The sequence below is a fragment of the Capsicum annuum genome, chromosome 11 (assembly GCF_002878395.1).
Source record: "Capsicum annuum cultivar UCD-10X-F1 chromosome 11, UCD10Xv1.1, whole genome shotgun sequence".
NCBI classification, from domain to species: Eukaryota; Viridiplantae; Streptophyta; class Magnoliopsida; order Solanales; family Solanaceae; genus Capsicum; species Capsicum annuum.
In genome coordinates, this window is record NC_061121.1 from 230,776,486 (window position 1) to 230,796,428 (window position 19,943).

General features: G+C 32.2%; 2 protein-coding genes and 1 non-coding gene across 3 annotated transcripts; 2 read left to right on the top strand and 1 right to left on the bottom strand.

Moving 5' to 3' along the window:
• Positions 1-6: 6 nt before the first annotated feature.
• Positions 7-4,413, top strand: LOC124888734. Its single transcript, XM_047399897.1, has 2 exons — positions 7-1,535; positions 4,001-4,413. Exons 1-2 carry the CDS (start codon positions 1,416-1,418, stop codon positions 4,223-4,225), a joined length of 345 nt encoding a protein of 114 aa, XP_047255853.1. The 5' UTR covers positions 7-1,415; the 3' UTR covers positions 4,226-4,413.
• A 4,191-nt stretch (positions 4,414-8,604) lies between these two features.
• On the top strand, positions 8,605-10,509 carry LOC107848320 (arogenate dehydratase 3). The gene has a single exon (XM_016693056.2). The coding sequence runs from the start codon at positions 8,955-8,957 to the stop codon at positions 10,275-10,277; it is 1,323 nt and encodes a 440-aa protein (XP_016548542.1). The 5' UTR covers positions 8,605-8,954; the 3' UTR covers positions 10,278-10,509.
• Positions 10,510-17,940: 7,431 nt separating this feature from the next.
• On the bottom strand, positions 17,941-18,021 carry TRNAL-AAG. Its single transcript has one exon. It is a non-coding gene; the product is annotated as a tRNA-Leu (tRNA).
• Between the last annotated feature and the right edge of the window lie 1,922 nt (positions 18,022-19,943).

Here is a 19,943-nt window from a genome sequence, read left to right on the forward strand (position 1 = left end):
ATTAATGATGACTATAAGATTCTTAAGATTGACAACAATGGAAGTTCCACACCACTCAATAAAATCTTTGCCCTAAAGAGTGGTTGTTTGAGAAATATTGATAACCATCCTCGTGGCTTTGTCAATAGTGTGTGCGGTGAAAACTCTTTGGCGTTTGTTCGTGGTGCATTTCATTGGATCTGCAAGGATAATTTATCCAAGTATTTTATGATTTCACTTAATATATCAAATGAGGTGTACGGGGAGATATCGTTGCCGGAGGGAATATGCAATATTCCCAACAGTCGGATATGCTTAAAGCGTGGCATTTCCGTATTACAAGGAATGCTTTGTGCTTATTGTGCTCGCCCATCGCCAAGAGGCTGCACTTTTAAGTTATGGGTAATGAAACTATGGTGTCAAGGAATCTTGGACTGAATTATTTAACATACGAGAGCCCGATGTATATTTTGTCGTACCGAAGTATTGATTTGCAGATGGTGAAGTGCTACTCTACGTCAGTATGTACCAAAATCAGCGGTTAAATCAGGGGTTTAGGACATCCGATCGACCATATGAATGGTTGTTTGTATATCCTGGCTATCTACAAGGATTCGTTTATACGGAAAATTTGATCTCCCCAAAATTACTTATTTAGCATTAGCTAATGTTTGATGAAGTTACCCTTTTTTTTCCTTGTAAAAAAAAAAGAAAAAGAATACTCTGATTTCAATGTAGCACTAGAAATTGAAATTACCTACGAATCTCATTGCTAAATTGCTCGTAACAAATAATTACCAAAGGTAGGGGTGGTTATAAGCTAAGTGTCTCTCCATTCTTAGTTAGAGATTTCAATCCGAGTTTAGAAAATAGAATTGTCTTTAGTAAGAAGTATTTCATTCAAAAAATAAATTTTCTAACGTAAATCTGAATGCTTTTGTTGAGAGATAATCTAATCCAAGCACTTAAACATCTACTTAATAGCTTAAGTCTCAAAGTAATTAAGTTAGTTAAAGTTAGTTATGAGTCACAAAGTTAGTTATACCCACTAGTACTTAGATCATCTAGTTGATAGGAGTTAGTTACTGCTATATATTATCACCTGTACATTTTGAAGACACATCAATGAATAATACGCTAACTAGACTCAACATTTTCTTCTCTTTTCTTTCTATTTCTTCAACTGCTTCTTTTCTTCTCTGAGGTAGTTAGATTCTCTGTGAAGTGTTCAAGATCACAACTATGACCTTGTGGTATTTATCGTGGTATCAGAGCCATTACTGAATTTAATTCAATGTTTTAACGATCCAAGAAGTTTTCACGATTGTTGTTCCTGTTTCTAGTTTTATTTGAATCAAGAATCACTGCAATTTTCTCGGCAACTCTACAATTTTCTCCGAAGATCATTTCTCTGTTTCTGCATCTATTCATACTTCATGGCTACAATTGGACTTAGAGGAATTCCTTCTGATATTGGAACTAATACTATACCTGCTGGACAAGGAATCAATACAACAATTGATCAGAATCACCCTTTGTTCCTATCTTCTAGTGATGTAAGTGGTATCACTGTGATTTTTTTCCAGCTAAAAGGTATTGAAAATTATATTCTATGGAGTAAGTCCATGAAAATTAAGTCCATGAAAATTGCCCTCTTGGGTCGTAATAAACTAGGACTGGTTGATGGTCTTGCTAAAAGGAATTATATCCAGTAGAATTATGAGGGCAGTAAGAAAGAGTAAATGCAATGGTTTTATCTTAGCTAATGAATTCTATATTTGTTGATTTGATTGGGGGTGTTGTATATGCATCTAATTCTCACGCTGTTTAGGAAGATTTAAGGGAAAGATATGACAAATTTGATTGTTCAAAAACCTACAATTTATATCAAGAAATCTCCCAGATTAATCAAGGAATTCAGTCAATGACTGCTTATTTCTCTAAACTCAAAGCTTTATGGGATGAGCTTAATTCAATTGTGCCTTCTCCTGCATATAACTGTCCTCGATCTAAGTATTTCTTGATTTATTTACAAAGGCAAAAACTGTACCAGTTTTTAATGGGGTTAAATGATTCTTTTGCACAAGCTAGAAGTCAAATTTTGTTAATGAACACTTTGCCTACTGTGAATCAAGCTTATTCTATGGTGGTTAGTGATGAAAGCCAAAGATTTGTGTTACATAGTGCACATCAGGCTAGCTTAGTAGGGGTTGCACCTGGAGTTTCTGAGTCTACATTATATTCAAAGACAGGTGTTCAGAAAGAAAAAAGGCCCTAAATTTCATCATATAATCCAAGTGTCATTTGTGATCATTGTAAAATTAAAGGACATCTCAAGAAAGATTATTTCAGACTAAATGGATACCCTTCGGGTCATCCTAAACATAGTGATCATAAAGGCATTGACACAGGTAAAGGTTATGAACCTAGATACAAGCAACCAAGAAGATTTGGTCCAAGTGCACATGTTGTTGTTCAAGACTGGTCTACCTCTAATATGAATTAGCAAAGTCACAACACTCAGGTCACTCAGGTGTCTTCTGCTTACACAGTGGATCCTAGTTACAGGCTAGGATATTCTCAAGGTACAACTCAAGTTGTACCTTCTGCTAGTTCCAGTAACAACATGATGCTTCCACCTACATTTACTCAAGAGCAATATAATCGCATTTGTCAAATGTTGAAGCAAGATGACTTCAAAACTTCTAACACAGCTAGTGACAACATGATAGGTAACTCTAGATCCCTGGATGTTATCAATGACTCAGAAGAATGGATCATTGACACAGGTGCTACTAATCACATGACCTCAAACATTGAGTTGTTGAACAAACATTCAATAATTAAAACTAAAGTATCTAGAAAAATATTCTTACCAAATGGTGAGATTTCAGAGGTACAACACACTGGTACAACTGATATATCAGCCCAAAGTACCTTACATAATGTGTTACATGTACCTCAATTCAAATGTAATCTAATGTCAGTTTCAAAGGCAACTAGACAACTACAATGTTTTGTTATCTTCTTTCCTAACTTTTATCTTTTTCAGGATCTTTACAATGGAAAAGTGAAGGAGATTGGTAGAGAAAGAAATGAATTATACTTCTTAATAAGACAAAGTCTACCATGAAGAAATGGATTTGAGTTTGGTTTTAGTTTCACTGTAAAGACCTATAGACACAGAGATGACATTAATCTCTGGCGTAGAAGACTAGGATATGTTCCTTTTAAGACTCTTACTCTTTTATTTCCAGGAAATAGATCGCATATTGTTGATGTTCCGGATAAATGCAATGTTTGTCCATCTGGAAGATGAGCGAGAACTCTTCTTTCTACCAGTACATCTATGAGTAATAAAGTCTTTGATCTTGTTCACATTGATCTGTGGGGACCCTATAAAGTAGTTACACATGATGATTTTAGATTTTTCCTAACTGTAGTAGATGATTTCTCCAGAATGACTTGGATCTTTCTACTCAAATTCAAAACAAATGTTTCCACTTTACTTCAGCACTTCATTACTTATGTGAAAACTCAGTATGAGACATGTATTAAAGTTATAAGAAGTGATAATGGTACAGAATTTGTGAACCAATTTTATTATGAATTGTTCCTTAAAAATGGTAGACTTCACCAGACTTTTTGTGCTCAAACACCCTAACAAAATGGCATTGTTGAAAGAAAACATAGGCATATTATAGAACTAACAATAGCTATTATATTCCAAGATAATATACCTCTTAAGTACTGAGGTCCATGTGCAAAAGCTACAGTTTATCTCATAAATAGGATCCCATTATCTGTACTAAATGGCATATCCCCTTATGAAAAACTGCATGCTAAGAAACCTTCTCTAACATATTTAAAAGTACTTGGTTGTCTTTGCTATGCAAAATTAGTTTAATAAAGTGATAAACTAATGCTTAGAACCAGAATGGTTATTCATATGGGATATTCAGAAACTTAAAAAAGGATATCTCCTATATGATATTGCTAATAAGATTTTCTTTGTCAATAGGGATGTTACATTCAAAGAAGACATATTCCCCTTCAACTATGTAGATATGCAGACAAACTCATAAAGATTGTTACCTCACCTGATCCTCATTATAGACAGCCAGACGTGAAGCCTCTTGTGATTGCATCTCAGACTCCTAACATGGAGTTCACTCAAGTACAAGGATGGGAGAAGCACCACATGGTTCAACAGCCTACACCTGAATTAGATGAACCTACTCTATAGCCTTATTATGCTCCTCATCTACACAATGCAACCCCGTCTACCTTTATTCCAACTAGAAAATCTGCGAGAACCTCACATCCACCAAGTTGGATGAAAGATTTTGTTTCTTTGAATGATCATGATAATATTCCTTCTGCACTATTTAACTAAATTTCCTATGATGGTTTAACACCTAGATAGTAAAGTTATCTGATTGCATTCTCTAATAAGGTTGAACCCTCATCTTATGCAGAGGTTGTGAAGGACCCTAGGTGGTAGATGCTATGAAAAAAAATCATATCATTAGAGGGCAATCAGACATAGAAGGTGGTAGATATACCCTCACATAAATGATCTATTGGATGTAAATGGATATACAAAATCAAATATAAGGCTACAGGTGAAGTGGAGAGGTTTAAGGCAAGATTAGTTGCAAAGGTTATAGCCAAAGGAAAGGTATTGACAATCAAGAAACTTTTAGCCCTGTTTTTAAATTGGTAACTCTCACAACTGTCATAGCTGTTGCAGCCTCTAAGCATTGGCATATCCATCAAATGGATGTGTTCAATGAAATATACATGGACCTCCCACAAGAATTCAAGAGTCAGGGGGACAGACAAGTGAGCAGACTACTTAAATCCTTTAATGGATTGAAACAAGCTCCTAGACAATGGAATGCCAAGCTATGTGAAGCCTTGGTTAAGTGTAACTTTAAGCAAAGTCAGTATGATCAATCTTTGTTTAGTAAAAGAACTGATTCAAAAATGGTCATAGTGTTGGTATATGTTGATGATATCCTGGTTACTGGTAATAATCTAAATCAGATAATTGAGACTAAAGCTGCCTTACATAAGATGTTTAAAATAAAATATCTAGGAGAGCTGAAGTATTTCCTAGGGATTGAGTTTGCAAGATCTAAAGAAGGGACCATGATGCATCAGAGGAAATACGTTGGATCTTATATCTGAGACAGGTCTCAGTGCTGCAAAACCAGCTAACGCACATATAGACTCAACTATCAAACTAACAACAAGAGAATTTGATGAGAAAATCCAAGACATAGCAGACTCAAGTGATGAACCATTAAGTGACCAAGGAAGATATCAAAGAATCATTGGTAAATACATATCTTATAGTGTTCAGGCTCTACATCAATTCCTACAAGCTCCAAAGAAATCCCACATGAATATTGCACTAAGAGTGATCAGATATGTCAAGAGGAATCCTGGATCAGGTATTAGTATCTAGTTCTAACATTGACACTCTAACTGCTTATTGTGATGCAGATTGGGTTGCATGTCCCTTCCCAAGGAGATCAGTGACAGGATTTGCAATTAAACTTGGTGACTCACTAATATCCTGGAGGTCCAAGAAGCAAACTACTATATCATGGAGCTCAGCTGAGGAAGAATATAGAAGCCTTACAGGTACTATGGAAGAATTGACCTGGCTAAATGAACTGATTAAAGAGCTAAATGTTCAAATACAACTACCTATTACAGTATTCAGTGACAGTAAAGTTGTGTTACAGATGGCTGCCAATCCAGTTCATCATGAGAGAACCAAACATAGAGATTGATTGTCACTTTGTAAGGAGGAAAATACTACAAGGTTTGATGAAGACAACATACATCTCCACGCAACAACAACCAGTAGACATTTTGACAAAGGGACTCACTAGAGTCCAACATGAGCACTTAATTTCCAAACTTGGCATGATTAATATTTTCGCCACACCAAGTTTGAGGAGGAGTGTTGAGAGATAATCTGATCCAGGCACTTAAACATCTACTTAATAGCTTAAGTCTCAAAGTAGTTAAGCTAGTTAAAGTTAGTTATAGCCCACTAGTACTTAGATCATCTAGCTGGTAGGAGTTAGTTACTACTATATATATTCATCACTTGTACATTTTGAAGACACATCAATGAATAATACACTAACTAGACTTTACATTCTCTTCTCTCTTCTTTCTGTTTCTTCTACTGCATCTTCTCTTCTCTGAGGTAGTTAGTTTCTCTGTGAAGTGTTCAAGATCACAACTATGATCTTGTGGTATTCATCAGCTTCAAACCTCAAAGGGGCTATACGCCTAAAGTTGAACGTTATTAACGGTAAAGTGGGGGAGTGGCTTGTCGTACGAGCCATTCTCCTTCACTTTCTTTTGGTGATCGCATATTATTTGTGTTATTGGACTTTACATTCTTTTCACATAGTTGAATTGCGTCTCAAAGATAAACTTATCCTTTTATAATTGTAGAGGCTTCGCGATACCCTGTTAAATTAATGGGTATATATATGTCATCATGCATATATATAACTTTAGTAAGATATTTCCTTATCAAGATTTAGATTTATTATGATAACGACGTTGATTGAGTTACTACTCGATTTCATGTTAAGTATTCAAATTTTTATAAACTAGTGTATGTACGTTGCAATGCCTTTTGATTTTCTTTTCTTCTTTCTAAAGGATCGAATATCTAATGGAGAAATGCCGAACCTAAAATATAATAAAATCCTGAAATACTAATACCTACCTAACCTAGAAGATGTGCTTGAAATAATCAAAGGTCAAAGAACCACCAACCTCAAATAAAATTTATTTATTACCTTGCTCTTCATCTTATATTTTGCCAATAAATTTCCTATATTAATCGTTTTGTTGTGCAAATTTCATTTTCTTTTTTTTTTTTTTGTTAGCTAAATTAATAACACCATTTTATCATCATCACTAGAAGAGAAAGGGAACAAAAACACTCAATTTCAGAAAACATTTAGAAAAATTGTCCTATCGCAATATACGGAGTCACTTAATTATCTGTTGTAGAAGAGCTACAATTGAAGTTAGAGTTCAGCAGATTTCAATAATTTTGACTCAAACTTCATATTTATTTAGAACTCGATAAACAAAAAATTATTACATATGAGATAAACCTATAAATTTAAAATCTTGACTTCGTCTTTTATAAGTCTTCATGAGTTATATTTGGAAAGATAATGTGATGACTTTGGGGATTTATTTACGTGAATTGCAAGAGAGAAATGTGATGGATTACTATTAACTTTGGGCAAGAATAGGAATACTTTTACTCATCTTTTTATTTTCCCCTTCAAAGTTACTCACCTAAAAATAATTATGGAAAGTAAAGGTATACCCGTCTATTTTAAAGTTGATGATAAAACACTACATGAATGTGTGATGAAATTCTTGAAATTATTAGAATTTCATCACTCTTAATTAAATATTTTAATTATTTAATATGATAATGAGTATGAAATGAGCTTAAATTAAAGTGAAGATTCATATATTCAATCTTAACTTATCAGGGACTAAAGCATAATTATTATTATTGTAGTTAATTAGAAATTTTTGAATTTGAACTCATAAGTAATTTTTCAATAAAAATAAACTTTACCTCACTTAAGTACTATTGTAAAATATAATTATTTTTCAAAAATATGATGGGAAAGTGATTGGTGATGCTATTTCTATGAAGAAGTTACTAAAGTAGAATAAATTTCAAACCACTTTTTATTAAATTTTTTCCTTTCTTGGACTAAATCTCTTGCAGATTTTGACAATAAATAAAAAGAGGAAAAAATATTATTCGATTAAAATAGTTGTCTACTTGTCTCTATCTTATTGAAAGAAACCAGACTACAAATTCACATGTATATGTGTGGATATCTAGATCGAAACGTGTGTATCTTTATGCATCATATATTATACAGTATATAATACTAATAGATAACAAAATACACATCATTTTGAAATTACAAGCTGTAATAAATAACTAGCCACTTATATTTATTAAAATATTTTATTTAGGTAGCTCAAATTATGAAGTGATTAATTAAACACAAATACTTCTAATAAAATATTCCTATTGAACATTTTCCGTTTAAGTTGTAGAAGTAATATATTTTTTACACGTTTTTATATTTTTGAACATTTTCCGTTTAAGTTGTAGAAGTAATATATTTTTTACACGTTTTTATATTTATTTATTATGTAGTTAAGTCAACCACATATACTAAGTGATATTCTTTAATTATATACATTTCCTCTCAACTAGGCGTAAAAGTAACCTAGATAGTTTCTTCTTGAGGGTTGATATGTGTAATCAAACGAAATAACATAACTCCTTGTGATTAGATTAACTATCTGACAGACGAATAAAAATATATTTAAATTTAAAAAAAAAAAAATTAAAACACTTTATGTGAAGTTAAGATACTCAATCCATATAAGGCTTAATTAAAACTTCCAAATAAAGTACCTCGATAAATTTAAGAAGTTGCTTATGTATTAAGACTTAAAACAAGACAATAACACAGTCAAGTCGGTGTAATCCTTAATAAGTAAAGTCAAACGTTTAAATGGAGCACTTCGATAAATTTAAAAAGTTGCTTATATATTAAGACTTAAAACAAGATAATAGTATAGTCAAGTTAGTGTAATCTAACAAATAAAGTCCGAACAAAATGGTATATATATATATAATCTTATTTTCGATTTTATAGAGAAAAAAAAAAATTTGAATAAAAAAAAGTGGTAGGTGTGTGTGATGTGGGATTTGACCAAACCACCTACACCCACGCACTCCCCTAATATATATATACCCCTTTCATTTCTTACATTTCTCAGCTTGGATGTTCCCTTAGAACTACAAGCTTTAAACAATTTTTATATCATTCTCATTTTCACTCCCTAATATTTGAGTAATTGCAATTTGTACCCCCGAAAAAATGCAATCGCTTACTCCATCGTCGTCCGGAATAAATCTCAAAACGTTAATCCGGTCAAAGATACAGTCGAATCGGGTCAACCCGACCCGACTCATTATCCGATGCGTTTACCGGTTTGACTCCGCCGCCGTAAAAACAAACTACGCCGGACATATCGGTGGTTCACGCGCCGACTGGCAGAGTTCGTGTGCTATTTTAGCTAGTAAAGTCGTATCGGATCAGCAAAACGGCGGCGATGAGGGTAACATCACCGCCGTGAACGGCCATAAAGTCGTATCGGAGCAGAAAAACAGCGGCAGGGCCGGCCACATCACCGCCGTAAACGGCCATCCAGCGGCGGCGATTGATTTAAATCTAGTTCAAATTGACAATCAACCAAAGCCGTTGACGATAAGTGATTTCTCACCAGCTCCGATGCACGGCGCTCAGCTCCGCGTCGCCTATCAAGGCGTACCCGGAGCTTACAGCGAAGCTGCCGCCGGCAAAGCTTATCCAAAATGTGAAGCCATACCTTGTGACCAATTCGAAGTCGCATTTCAGGCAGTTGAACTCTGGATTGCTGATCGCGCCGTCCTTCCGGTAGAGAACTCTCTCGGCGGATCAATCCACCGTAACTACGATCTCCTCCTCCGTCACCGCCTCCATATAGTCGGAGAAGTACAACTCCCAGTCCATCACTGCCTCCTAGCACTCCCCGGAGTACGCATGGAATACCTCACGAGGGTAATATCCCACCCGCAAGCGTTAGCTCAGTGCGAGCTAACGCTTACTAAACTCGGCCTCAACGTAGCTCGTGAGGCCGTCGACGACACCGCAGGCGCAGCCGAATATATCTCCTCCAACAATCTTCGCGACACTGCAGCAATCGCCTCAGCACGCGCAGCAGATCTCTACAATCTCCAAATATTATCATCCGGAATACAAGACGATTCAAGCAATGTGACTCGGTTCGTCATGTTAGCACGCGAACCTATAATTCCAAGGACGGATCGTCCATTCAAGACGAGCATTGTGTTCGCACACGATAAAGGAGGGACTAGCGTGCTTTTCAAAGTGTTATCTGCGTTCGCGTTTAGGAATATCAGCTTGACGAAGATCGAGTCACGTCCGCATCGTAACAGGCCGATACGGCTTGTCGACGATGCGAACGTAGGCACGGCGAAGCATTTCGAATACATGTTTTACGTTGATTTCGAGGCGTCCATGGCGGATGTTAGAGCACAAAATGCATTAGCTGAAGTACAGGAATTCACGTCGTTTTTGAGAGTTTTGGGAAGTTATCCTATGGATATGACTCCATGGTGTCCTTCTCGTGAAGACTAATAACTAAAAAGAGTTTGAAAACTGTCACACAAGAAAGATTAGTAACAAACTCAAAAGAAAAATATATGTGTTCTTTTCATTTTTTTATATATAAAGTTAAGTTACATTGAAGATGTTTTATTTTAGGATTTTTATTTTTGTAGTTAAATTGCATTTCATAATTATTGTGAATGTGTAATTGTTGATACTCAGTTTTTAAAAAATTGTCATGAAAAACAATGTTTCTGAATTACATTGAATATGTTACATTTCATAATTATAATTATAATTATTGTGTAATTTCTTTTGTAAAATTAAGTTCAATAGAATATGTTTTATTTTAGGATTTTTATTGTGATAGATGAATTACATTTCATAATTATTGTGAATGTTTTTGATTATGTAATCCTTGAATGTTTTTTATTATGTAATCCTTGTAATATAAATAAAAATCTTTTCTACCAAAAAAAACTTTTACAAATTTGTGATGAAAAGCGAAGTTTCTCATTTTGCTACTTATGGTTTTTCTTTTCTTTTTATTGTTCTTTTTGTTGATATATAAAAGTAAAATTATAATTCACTCTAAATTGAACTTAATGGCATATGACACAAGTTTCTCAAATTTTGACCATTGAACTTGTGATTTACATTCTCATTTGGTAGTAGATTTTGAAGTTGAAAATAAAAATTTGAGTTTTTTTTTATATTGTTATTTTAGAATTTGAAATCGTATATTTTTACTTGAATAAATATGAAGTTTTGTTAGTGAAAGTTTCAAAATGTCGAAAATATTTAAAGATTGAATTTTTGAAAATCTGATCAAATTTTATGGTTAAACATTTGAATTACAGCGTTTGATTTTGGGAACGATGGGTCAATTCATCTACTCTTCCAACTTTTTTTGATGCAGAATCAAACTCATGACATATGACACAAGTTTTTCAACTTTTAACAATTGAACTTGTGTCTCAAGTTGCCGCTTGGTTATAGATTTTGAAGTTAGAAAAATTTGAGTTTTTTCATGTTGTGATTTTTAGAATTTGAAATTATGTTAGGATATGTATTTATTTGGATAAATATAACATTTTGTAGGCGCAAGACCCAAAAAGTCACAAAATTAGTTTAAGCCAACTTTTGGTAGCTTGAAAATATTTGAAGTTTGAATTTTCAAAATCTGATTAAATTTTATGGTCAAATAAATATTTGAAGATAAATTTTTTAAAAGCTAATCAAATTTCATGATCAAATAAATATTTAAAGATAAATTTTCAAAATCTACTCTAGAAATCTACACTCAAACACTAGCTATAATGTTTCGTAAGTGGAAGTCCCAAAAAGTTGAAAACTAGTTTGAGCCGATTTTTGGTAGCTTGAAAATATTTGAAGATTGAATTTTCAAAATTTGTCAAATTTTATAGTCAAACAAATATTTGAAGATAAAATTTTAAAAATTTTAATCAAATTTTATGATCAAACAAATATATAAAGATAAATTTTAAAAATCTACTCTAAAAATTTATGGTCAAACACTACCTATAACGTTTCGTAAGTGCAAGTCGAAAACTAGTTTGAGCCGATTTTTGGTAGCTTGAAAATATTTTAAGATTGAATTCTCAAAGTCTGATCAAATTTTATGGTCATGCAAATATTTGAAGATAAAAAAATTTAAAATCCAATCAAATTTTATGTTCAAAGAAATATTTGGAGAGAATTTTGAAAATCTACTCTAAAAATATATGGTCAAACATCAACTATAACGTTCATAAGTGGAAGTCCCAAAAAGTTGAAAACTAATTTGAGCCGATTTTTGGTAGCTTGAAAATATTTGAAGATTGAATTTTCAAAATCTGATTATATTTTATGGTCAAACAAATTTTTGAAGGTAAAATTTTTAAAATTTAATCAAATTTCATGGTCAAACAAATATAGAGAAAATGGTCAAAAGCCCCCCAACCTTTACCCCAAATTTCAACTACACACCTATATTTTGCAGGGGTCCTATGTCCCGCCTAAACTATTTTAAAGTGGAATATTTACACCCTTAAAAGCTCATGCCCAGACATTGTTTCAGGCAGTGAGCTGCACTCGCTGCCACATCATTTTTTCTTGCCACGTCATTGTCACATCATTTTTTCTTTTCTTTAGTTTCATTTCACTTTATTTTTCACCCATTTCTTTAATTTTCATTTCTTTAGTTTTGGATTGGATGCCATTGTTGAATTCCATTGACAAACTAATTCATCTTCTCCGAATGTCAAAACCATTTCTTTAGTTTTCATTTCACCTAATTTGTCGTCTTCTCCGAATTGTCAATGGAACCAATAGGCTTCAGTGTTCCTTTTTCTTTCCTTTTTTTAAAAAAATTCTCAACTATGAAAATTAATGTTGAATTTATGATTGTGAAAAAATTTGGTGTTGATTTTGGTTATGGTGTTGATTTGATTGTTTCAATTTCAAGAAATGTGGATTTGAATGATGGTTTATGGTTTGAAATTGAAAATTCAATCAATGTAAAATTAAAAGATTTTAAGATTCCACAAAATGTGTATAGAGCATTGTTGGAAGTTTATATTTCATTTCATAAGAACGATGATTAATTCGGTTAATAAGTATGTAAGTTTGAATAATCTTAGTGTTTCAGGGAATGAAGCTTTTAGGAAGGTGATTGTTAGTTTGGATGAAATGGTAGTTGGTGTAGTTTGGCGTTTATTGTGATTTATATCGGAGAAGATATAAATTAGTTTTGGATTGGATGCCATTGTTGAGTTCTTGAAGAAGAAGAAGAGGAGGAAGAAGGGGAGGAGGAAGAAGAGGAGGAAGAGGACGAAGAGGAAGAGAAAGAAGAGGAAGAGGAGGAAGAGGGGGAAGAGAAAGAAGAGGAGGAAGAGGAAAAAGACGAAGAGGAAGAGAAAGAAGAGGAGGAAGAGGAAGAAGAAGAAGAAGAAGAAGAGGAGGAAGAGGACGAAGAGGAAGAGAAAGAAGAGGAAGAGGAGGAAGAGGGGGAAGAAGAAGAAGAAGAAGAAGAAGAAGAAGAAGAAGAAGAAGAGGAAGAAGGGGAAAAGGAGGAAGAGAAAGAAGGGGAGGAAGAGGAGGAAGAGGAGGAAGAGGAGGATGAGGAGGAGGATGAGAGGGAGGAGGAGGAGAAAGAGGAGGAGGAGTAAAAGGGGGAGGGGGAGGAAAAGGAATAGGAGGAGGAAGAAGAAGAGGATGAAGAAAAAGAGGAAGAGAAAGAAGAGGAAGAGGAGGAAGACGAGAAGGAGGAAGAAGAAGAAGAGGAGGAGGAAGAAGAAGAAGGGAGGGGGAGGAAGAAGAGGAAGAAGAGGAAGAAGAAGAGGAGGAATAAGAAGAGAAAGAAGAAGAAGAAGATGATGAAGAGGAAGAAGAGGAGGAGGAGGAAGAGGAAGAGGAAGAGGAAGAAGAGGAAGAAGAGGAAGAGGAAGAGGAAGAAGAAGAAGAAGAAGAAGAAGAAGAAGAAGAAGTAGTAATAGTAATAGTAGTAGTAGTAGTAGTAGTAGTAGAAGAAGAAGAAGAAGAAGAAGAAGTAGAGGAGGAGGAGGAGGAAAAAGAGGAAGAAGAGGAATAGGAAGAAGAGGAAGAAGAAGAAGATGAAGAGGAAGAAGAGGAGGAGGAAGAATAAAAAATGAATAAAGAAATATTAAAAATAAATTTTTAATAAAAAAAATCGTTTTCACCTTCTTTAAAGAGAGTAAAACACACACCCTTGTCATGTCAGCGTTCAAGGGGGTAAATATTCTACTTTAAAATAGTTTGGGGGGTCATAGGACCCCCGCAAAGTATAAGTGTGTAGTTGAATTTGGAATAAAGGTTGGGGGGCATTTGGCTATTTTCTCAACAAATATATAAAGATAAATTTTCAAAATCTTCTCTAAACGTTTATGGTCAAACATTAGCTATAATGTTTCGTAAGTGAAAGTCGAAAATTAGTTTGAGACGATTTTTGGTAACTTGAAAATATTTTAAGATTGAATTTTCAAAATCTGATTATATTTTATGGTCAAATAAATTTTTAAAGGTAAAATTTAATCAAATTTCATGGTCAAACAAATATATAAAGATAAATTTTCAAAATCTACTCTAAAAGTTTATGGTCAAACACTAGCTATAATGTTTCGTAAGTGAAAATCGAAAATTAGTTTGAGCCGATTTTTGGTAGCTTGAAAATATTTTAAGATTGAATTTTCAAAATCTGATCAAATTTTATGATCAAACAAATATTTAAAGATAAAAATTTTAAAATCTAGTCAAATTTCATGGTCAAACAAATATTTAAAGATAAGTTTTCAATCTACTCTAAAAATCTATGATCAAACGCTAACTATAGCGTTTCATAAGTAAAAGTCGAAAACTAGGTTGGGCTGATTCTTGGTAGCTGGAAGATATTTGAAGATTGAATTTTCAAAATATGATCAAATTTTATGGTCAAACAAATATTTAAAGAAAATTTTTTTAAAATCTAATCTAATTTCAGGATCAAACAAATATTTAAAGTTTACTTTAAAAATTTATGATCAAACACTAGCTTCAATGATAGATGTATTTTTCAAACAATATCACAAATATATAGGATCAAATAAAAAGAATATTCTTTTTTCCTTAATTCTATACTTTGTGTTTATTTTAGTACAACAAAACTAGCAATAATGGTGAATCATTTGAAAATAGATCCAAGGGATTTGAGATTCAAGGTATCATATATTGTGACAATTAGGTGGCACAAAAGGAATCTGATTTTGTGTTAATTACAAATATTTCACCATCAAAGACTGTAATAGTTGTGGAGTCTAAATTTTTGTTGATGCGTCTTAAATCATAAATAAATTGTTTTTACTTATTTTTAATAAAATATAAAATTTTAATACATGTTTCTCAGCCTTTCGTAAAAATAATTATGATATATCTTTTAATTATAATGAAACTGATAGGATTCCTTCACTTAATCCGAAAAAATTAAATCTAAATAGAAAATGTTTCTTCTTTTCATTGATACGACGAAAATTAGAATTAGTTGAAGTATCAAATATCGAGCGAAATTTTTTTTTTTTTTTTTAAATGAAAGTATTATATTGCCACAACTTGTGCTCTCAACAACTTTTTGTTGACTTTACAAACTTCAACTTCATGACATGTCCACACAAAGCATCTTAATTTCTTTTTATATTTTTGTAAGTCCACTTTTTTTTATATTTTTATATAATATCTTTATGTGCTCAACTATAATAATTCAAAATATTTAGAACTTTAAAATCACCTGAAATGATTATTAAGTTTGTTGCCCATCTCATTGTTATCAACTTATCATCTAAAACAATTTTATCATATGATGAAAATACTTTCGACTCTTTTTTTTTTCTTTACAAATCTTTTTATGTTACTATCAATACTATTATATATAAATATATCATCAAACCATTAATTAGTAGGTGATATATAGTTTTCATGAAATTAAGTTCCTAACTAAAATTTTGGCTTCTGAATTAGTATACATAAATTGAATACCTAACAGCTGAAACTGATGCTAAAAGTTTTTTTTTTTTTTTCAATTCATGAAAATTTGAACTCGAGATCTCTAATTAACGGTAGATTGATCTCAATTATCCTATCACAATACATGTTTGGCTTTCAGAAATTCATTAGATATACACGCTTTATTCCATGATAAGGTTTGAATCAACTAAAAATTAAAATAAAAATAGTATTGTATTTGTGTATTCCAGGATATAGAATTTTTTCTAGTAAAAATAAAATAAAATAATATAAATTAATTATTTTTAAATATAAAAATATGACATTCCTTTTCGAAATCAGTTAGAAAATAGTGATAGAGATTTACACATGATGAAAACTATTGATGTGTTGGTTCTGCTAGGGCCAAAAAAGATGTAAACCACCATTTCTATAATTGATGACCATAGTCTATAAGCCATTTGTATATATTCCATTTCTCTAAGGATTACTTCTTCTTCTTTCTTTTTTTGACGTGGCATTATCTATTTGAGTTTTAAGTTCTGTGCACAGTTAGTGCACAAAATATTCTACACAATCAGTTAACGTGATCTGCTATTGCAGGTTACCCAATTATTACATAAAAATTGAAAAAGAAAAAGATAGATAACCTGCAATAACAAATCATAAATTACATAATAGTATAAAATATTTAACGGTGCACAAAACTTAAATTCTATCTTTAAAAAGTTAATGAAACACACTTTCCTTTCAAGATTGAGGATTTGTGCATGTGTTTTAAATTATAATGGTTACTCCCACTTAGACAATGTTGCGTAATATGTGATATATTTATATAATATCTCTAATTTTTTTGTAGTAAAATTCTGGATTCAACAATTAATTCGGAGTTGTTTGAGTTAACAATATAATTGGTTGGGGTCTATGTCCTTTATGTATAGAGGTTATATAGTCTATATCGTCCTTTCCAATGTTATCCCTTTTGTTTGATAAATATACAGGTCGTGATCATGTCTAAACCCCACAATCCACTTCATGTTGACTTTTGCTTTAAAAAAAATAATGTTATCGATTATATTTTAAATAAAACGAATCAAGAGTTGTATGTTAAATACGATATAATATACAACAACTATTCTTAAACTCCATTTAATATTATAATAACCTACAAATATCATACAGAAGAAGTAAATCATATAAGTGATAAGCTCGATCGAAAAAGCATACATTCATTTAGTTTTAAACATGAAACATCGCATTTGGAAGATGCCCCCACTCGACCAGCTAAATCATCTTCACGAATTATATTTATATATTTAAAGTTAGGTCTAGATCATTATAAAATTAATATTATAAAGAAAGTACATTATGGAACTAAAACAACTTTCACCTAACTAATTTCTGGGAAAATAATATTAGGCCTAATCAAAGTAGTTGATAATAGAACCACGAGATTATCAAGATATTTTGATGAAATGATAAGTATTTCTTCGATGTTCATTCTTGATCAAAAATTTCGGATTTGAATCTATTTGGGTGTGGAAGTTGCTTTTGTTAGGAATGTTTTACTTCTAATGTGAGTCTTCCCAACGTGAATTCGAATATAGTCAAGGCTCAACGCTAGTATCAGAAATTAGATGGCAATCCAAACAAAAAATCTAGAAATGAAAAAAAGATGTTGAGGGTGGGATTTGAACCCACAACCTTTCGGACCAGAATAAATACTCCTTCGACCTTTATCTTTAATTAGAAGTCTCAACAAGAGGCAGTTGGTCGAATAATAAGCACCATTGACTTTCAACTCGAAGATCGCGAGTTAGAAACAACAACAACATACCCAGTGTATTCCAAGTTAGGGGAACAAAATGGGCGGGGGCTCCTAGGAACAACAACAACAACATACCCAGTATATTCCACAAAGTCGGTCTGAGGAGCTAGGATAAAGTGTGCGCAATTCATACCGCTACCTCAGATAAAGTAGAGAGGTTGTTTTCGATAAACCGTTGGTTTGGAGCTCCTAAGGATTGGTTAAAAAAATCAGAAGTCCCGAATTCGAACTCAGCTAGGTTAAAAAGAAAGAAGGGAAAACTCAATTAGGTATATGGAGTCGCCTTTGTTAGACAACTTTTCGATGCGAATTCAATTAAAATAAAAAATAGACAACTTTTCGACGCGAATTCAATTAAAATAAAAAATGGAATGTTGAGAGTGGGATTTGAACCCACGCCCTTTCGGACCAGAACCTTAATCTGGCGCCTTAGACCAACTCGGCCATCTCAACTTTGATTCTTATTTAATCGTTGTATTTATTTATACTATAAGAGGTTGATTAGGAAATTCTACAACTATATAACTAATAAAAAAATGATCTCATACAATAAAATATTTTTAGAATCACATATGTAGTTGAATATGTTGCTTCTGGGTGAGACTGAGTTTTCTTGAGGTGGGGTCCATCGAAAACAACCTCTTCATCTTTACCCTCTGAGGTAATAGTATGGATTGCGTACACTTATCTTCCCCAGACTCTACTTGGTGAATATACATAATATGTTATTGTTGTTGTATATGTAGTTGAATATAAAAATAAAATGAAGAAAGTTTATACGAAAAGTTATAGTCCTTTTTTTGTCCGTTCATTAACTAAAACTTGCACGTACTGTATACAATAAGAATATGCCCGTTCAGTTCTTGAATTTGATCGAATCTCTTTGAAATTACATCATTACCTCTCGTCTGATTCGAGTAGTTTGTTCGCACGATCGATGTTTAATATAGCATGCTAATTAAATTATAGAGTATGGTTATTCTAATTTCATCTGCATGAAAGATTATCGTAATTAATGATGCAAAAGATGCTATGATAATTGATACTCTATATATACACTGAATAATAGTGACTTAGATAAAGGACATTCAAATATACAAATTTGGATTTTGGATTTGATCTTAATTACTAAGTAATTTGGTTCAAAATTAGATTATTGTGAAATTACAATTAGGATTATAATAATCTATAAGACTATATAACACAAGGATTATATAAATGATTAGTCTTATGAAAGAAGAGTTCAATGACAATTGTCAAGATGTGAAAACCCTCAAACTATATAGGTGTCTTTTTTATTTATTTTATTTTTTCATTTTTGGTGAGACACTAATTCCACCATAGTGTGAACAACATTTTTGTAGACATATACACTAATTTAAAATATTGACAAATTGTTGGTGAAACTCTAATACAAGTATACCTTTGCTTCTTTTTTTGACAAGTTCATGGACATCTATTACTAACATATTATATTATTTTTCATCTATAAGTATTGTGGTAAAATGAATAGAATTTTTCATTCGTAATTAGAGTATTTTGTTCGCCTTCTGAGTAAGAATCGCAAGAACGATCGCTGGTTCCTCCTATAATGAGTCATATTGTTCGCCTTCTGAGTAAGAATCGCAGGAATGATTGCTGGTTCCTCCTATAATGAGTCATACGTTGAGCGAATCCAAATTTGTCACAATTCAATACAAGAATTGTTTAGAAGAGAACCCCAGAAAATCGTATGTCTTTTTAAATTCAAAATGGACCCTTACCTACCATAACTCGTTTGATTAATTCAACTACGTGTGCATGACAAAGTATTCCATTTTTAAATATTTTTTAAAAGGAAATCAAAGAAATTAAAAGTAATATATATATATATATATATATATATATATATATATTTATAGGTAGACTATTCATGATTGAGACTCTAAAACTAAGACGTTTTTACAGAAATAACAAAAGAGAAATTGTTGATTTTGGGACAAAATGAAATAAGAATTATAAAAGAAAAAATCATTGCTTAACAACCCAACGATGTAAACAAACAAAAAACCTATACTAAGAGGGGCATTTTTTTGCAATAAAATTGGCAAAAAATAAGAAATCTTGATAATATTAAGAGAGGTATTTTTTATTTTTTTACATTTTTTTGAATTTCATGGAAGTTGATTATGTAATAAAAAAGAAATCTTGACTATATTTGATGTTTGGTTGTTGAAGAAAAGTAGGTGGAAATTAAGTCCACGTATGAGGTGTTGGTTAAGAAATTTCCTTAAACAAGTTGTACAAGATAAAGAAAATAAACAAAGTCAAATGAATTAATTACTTATTATGCTTTTAATCATGTACAAACTCAAGAATTCTACATTTGAATGAGT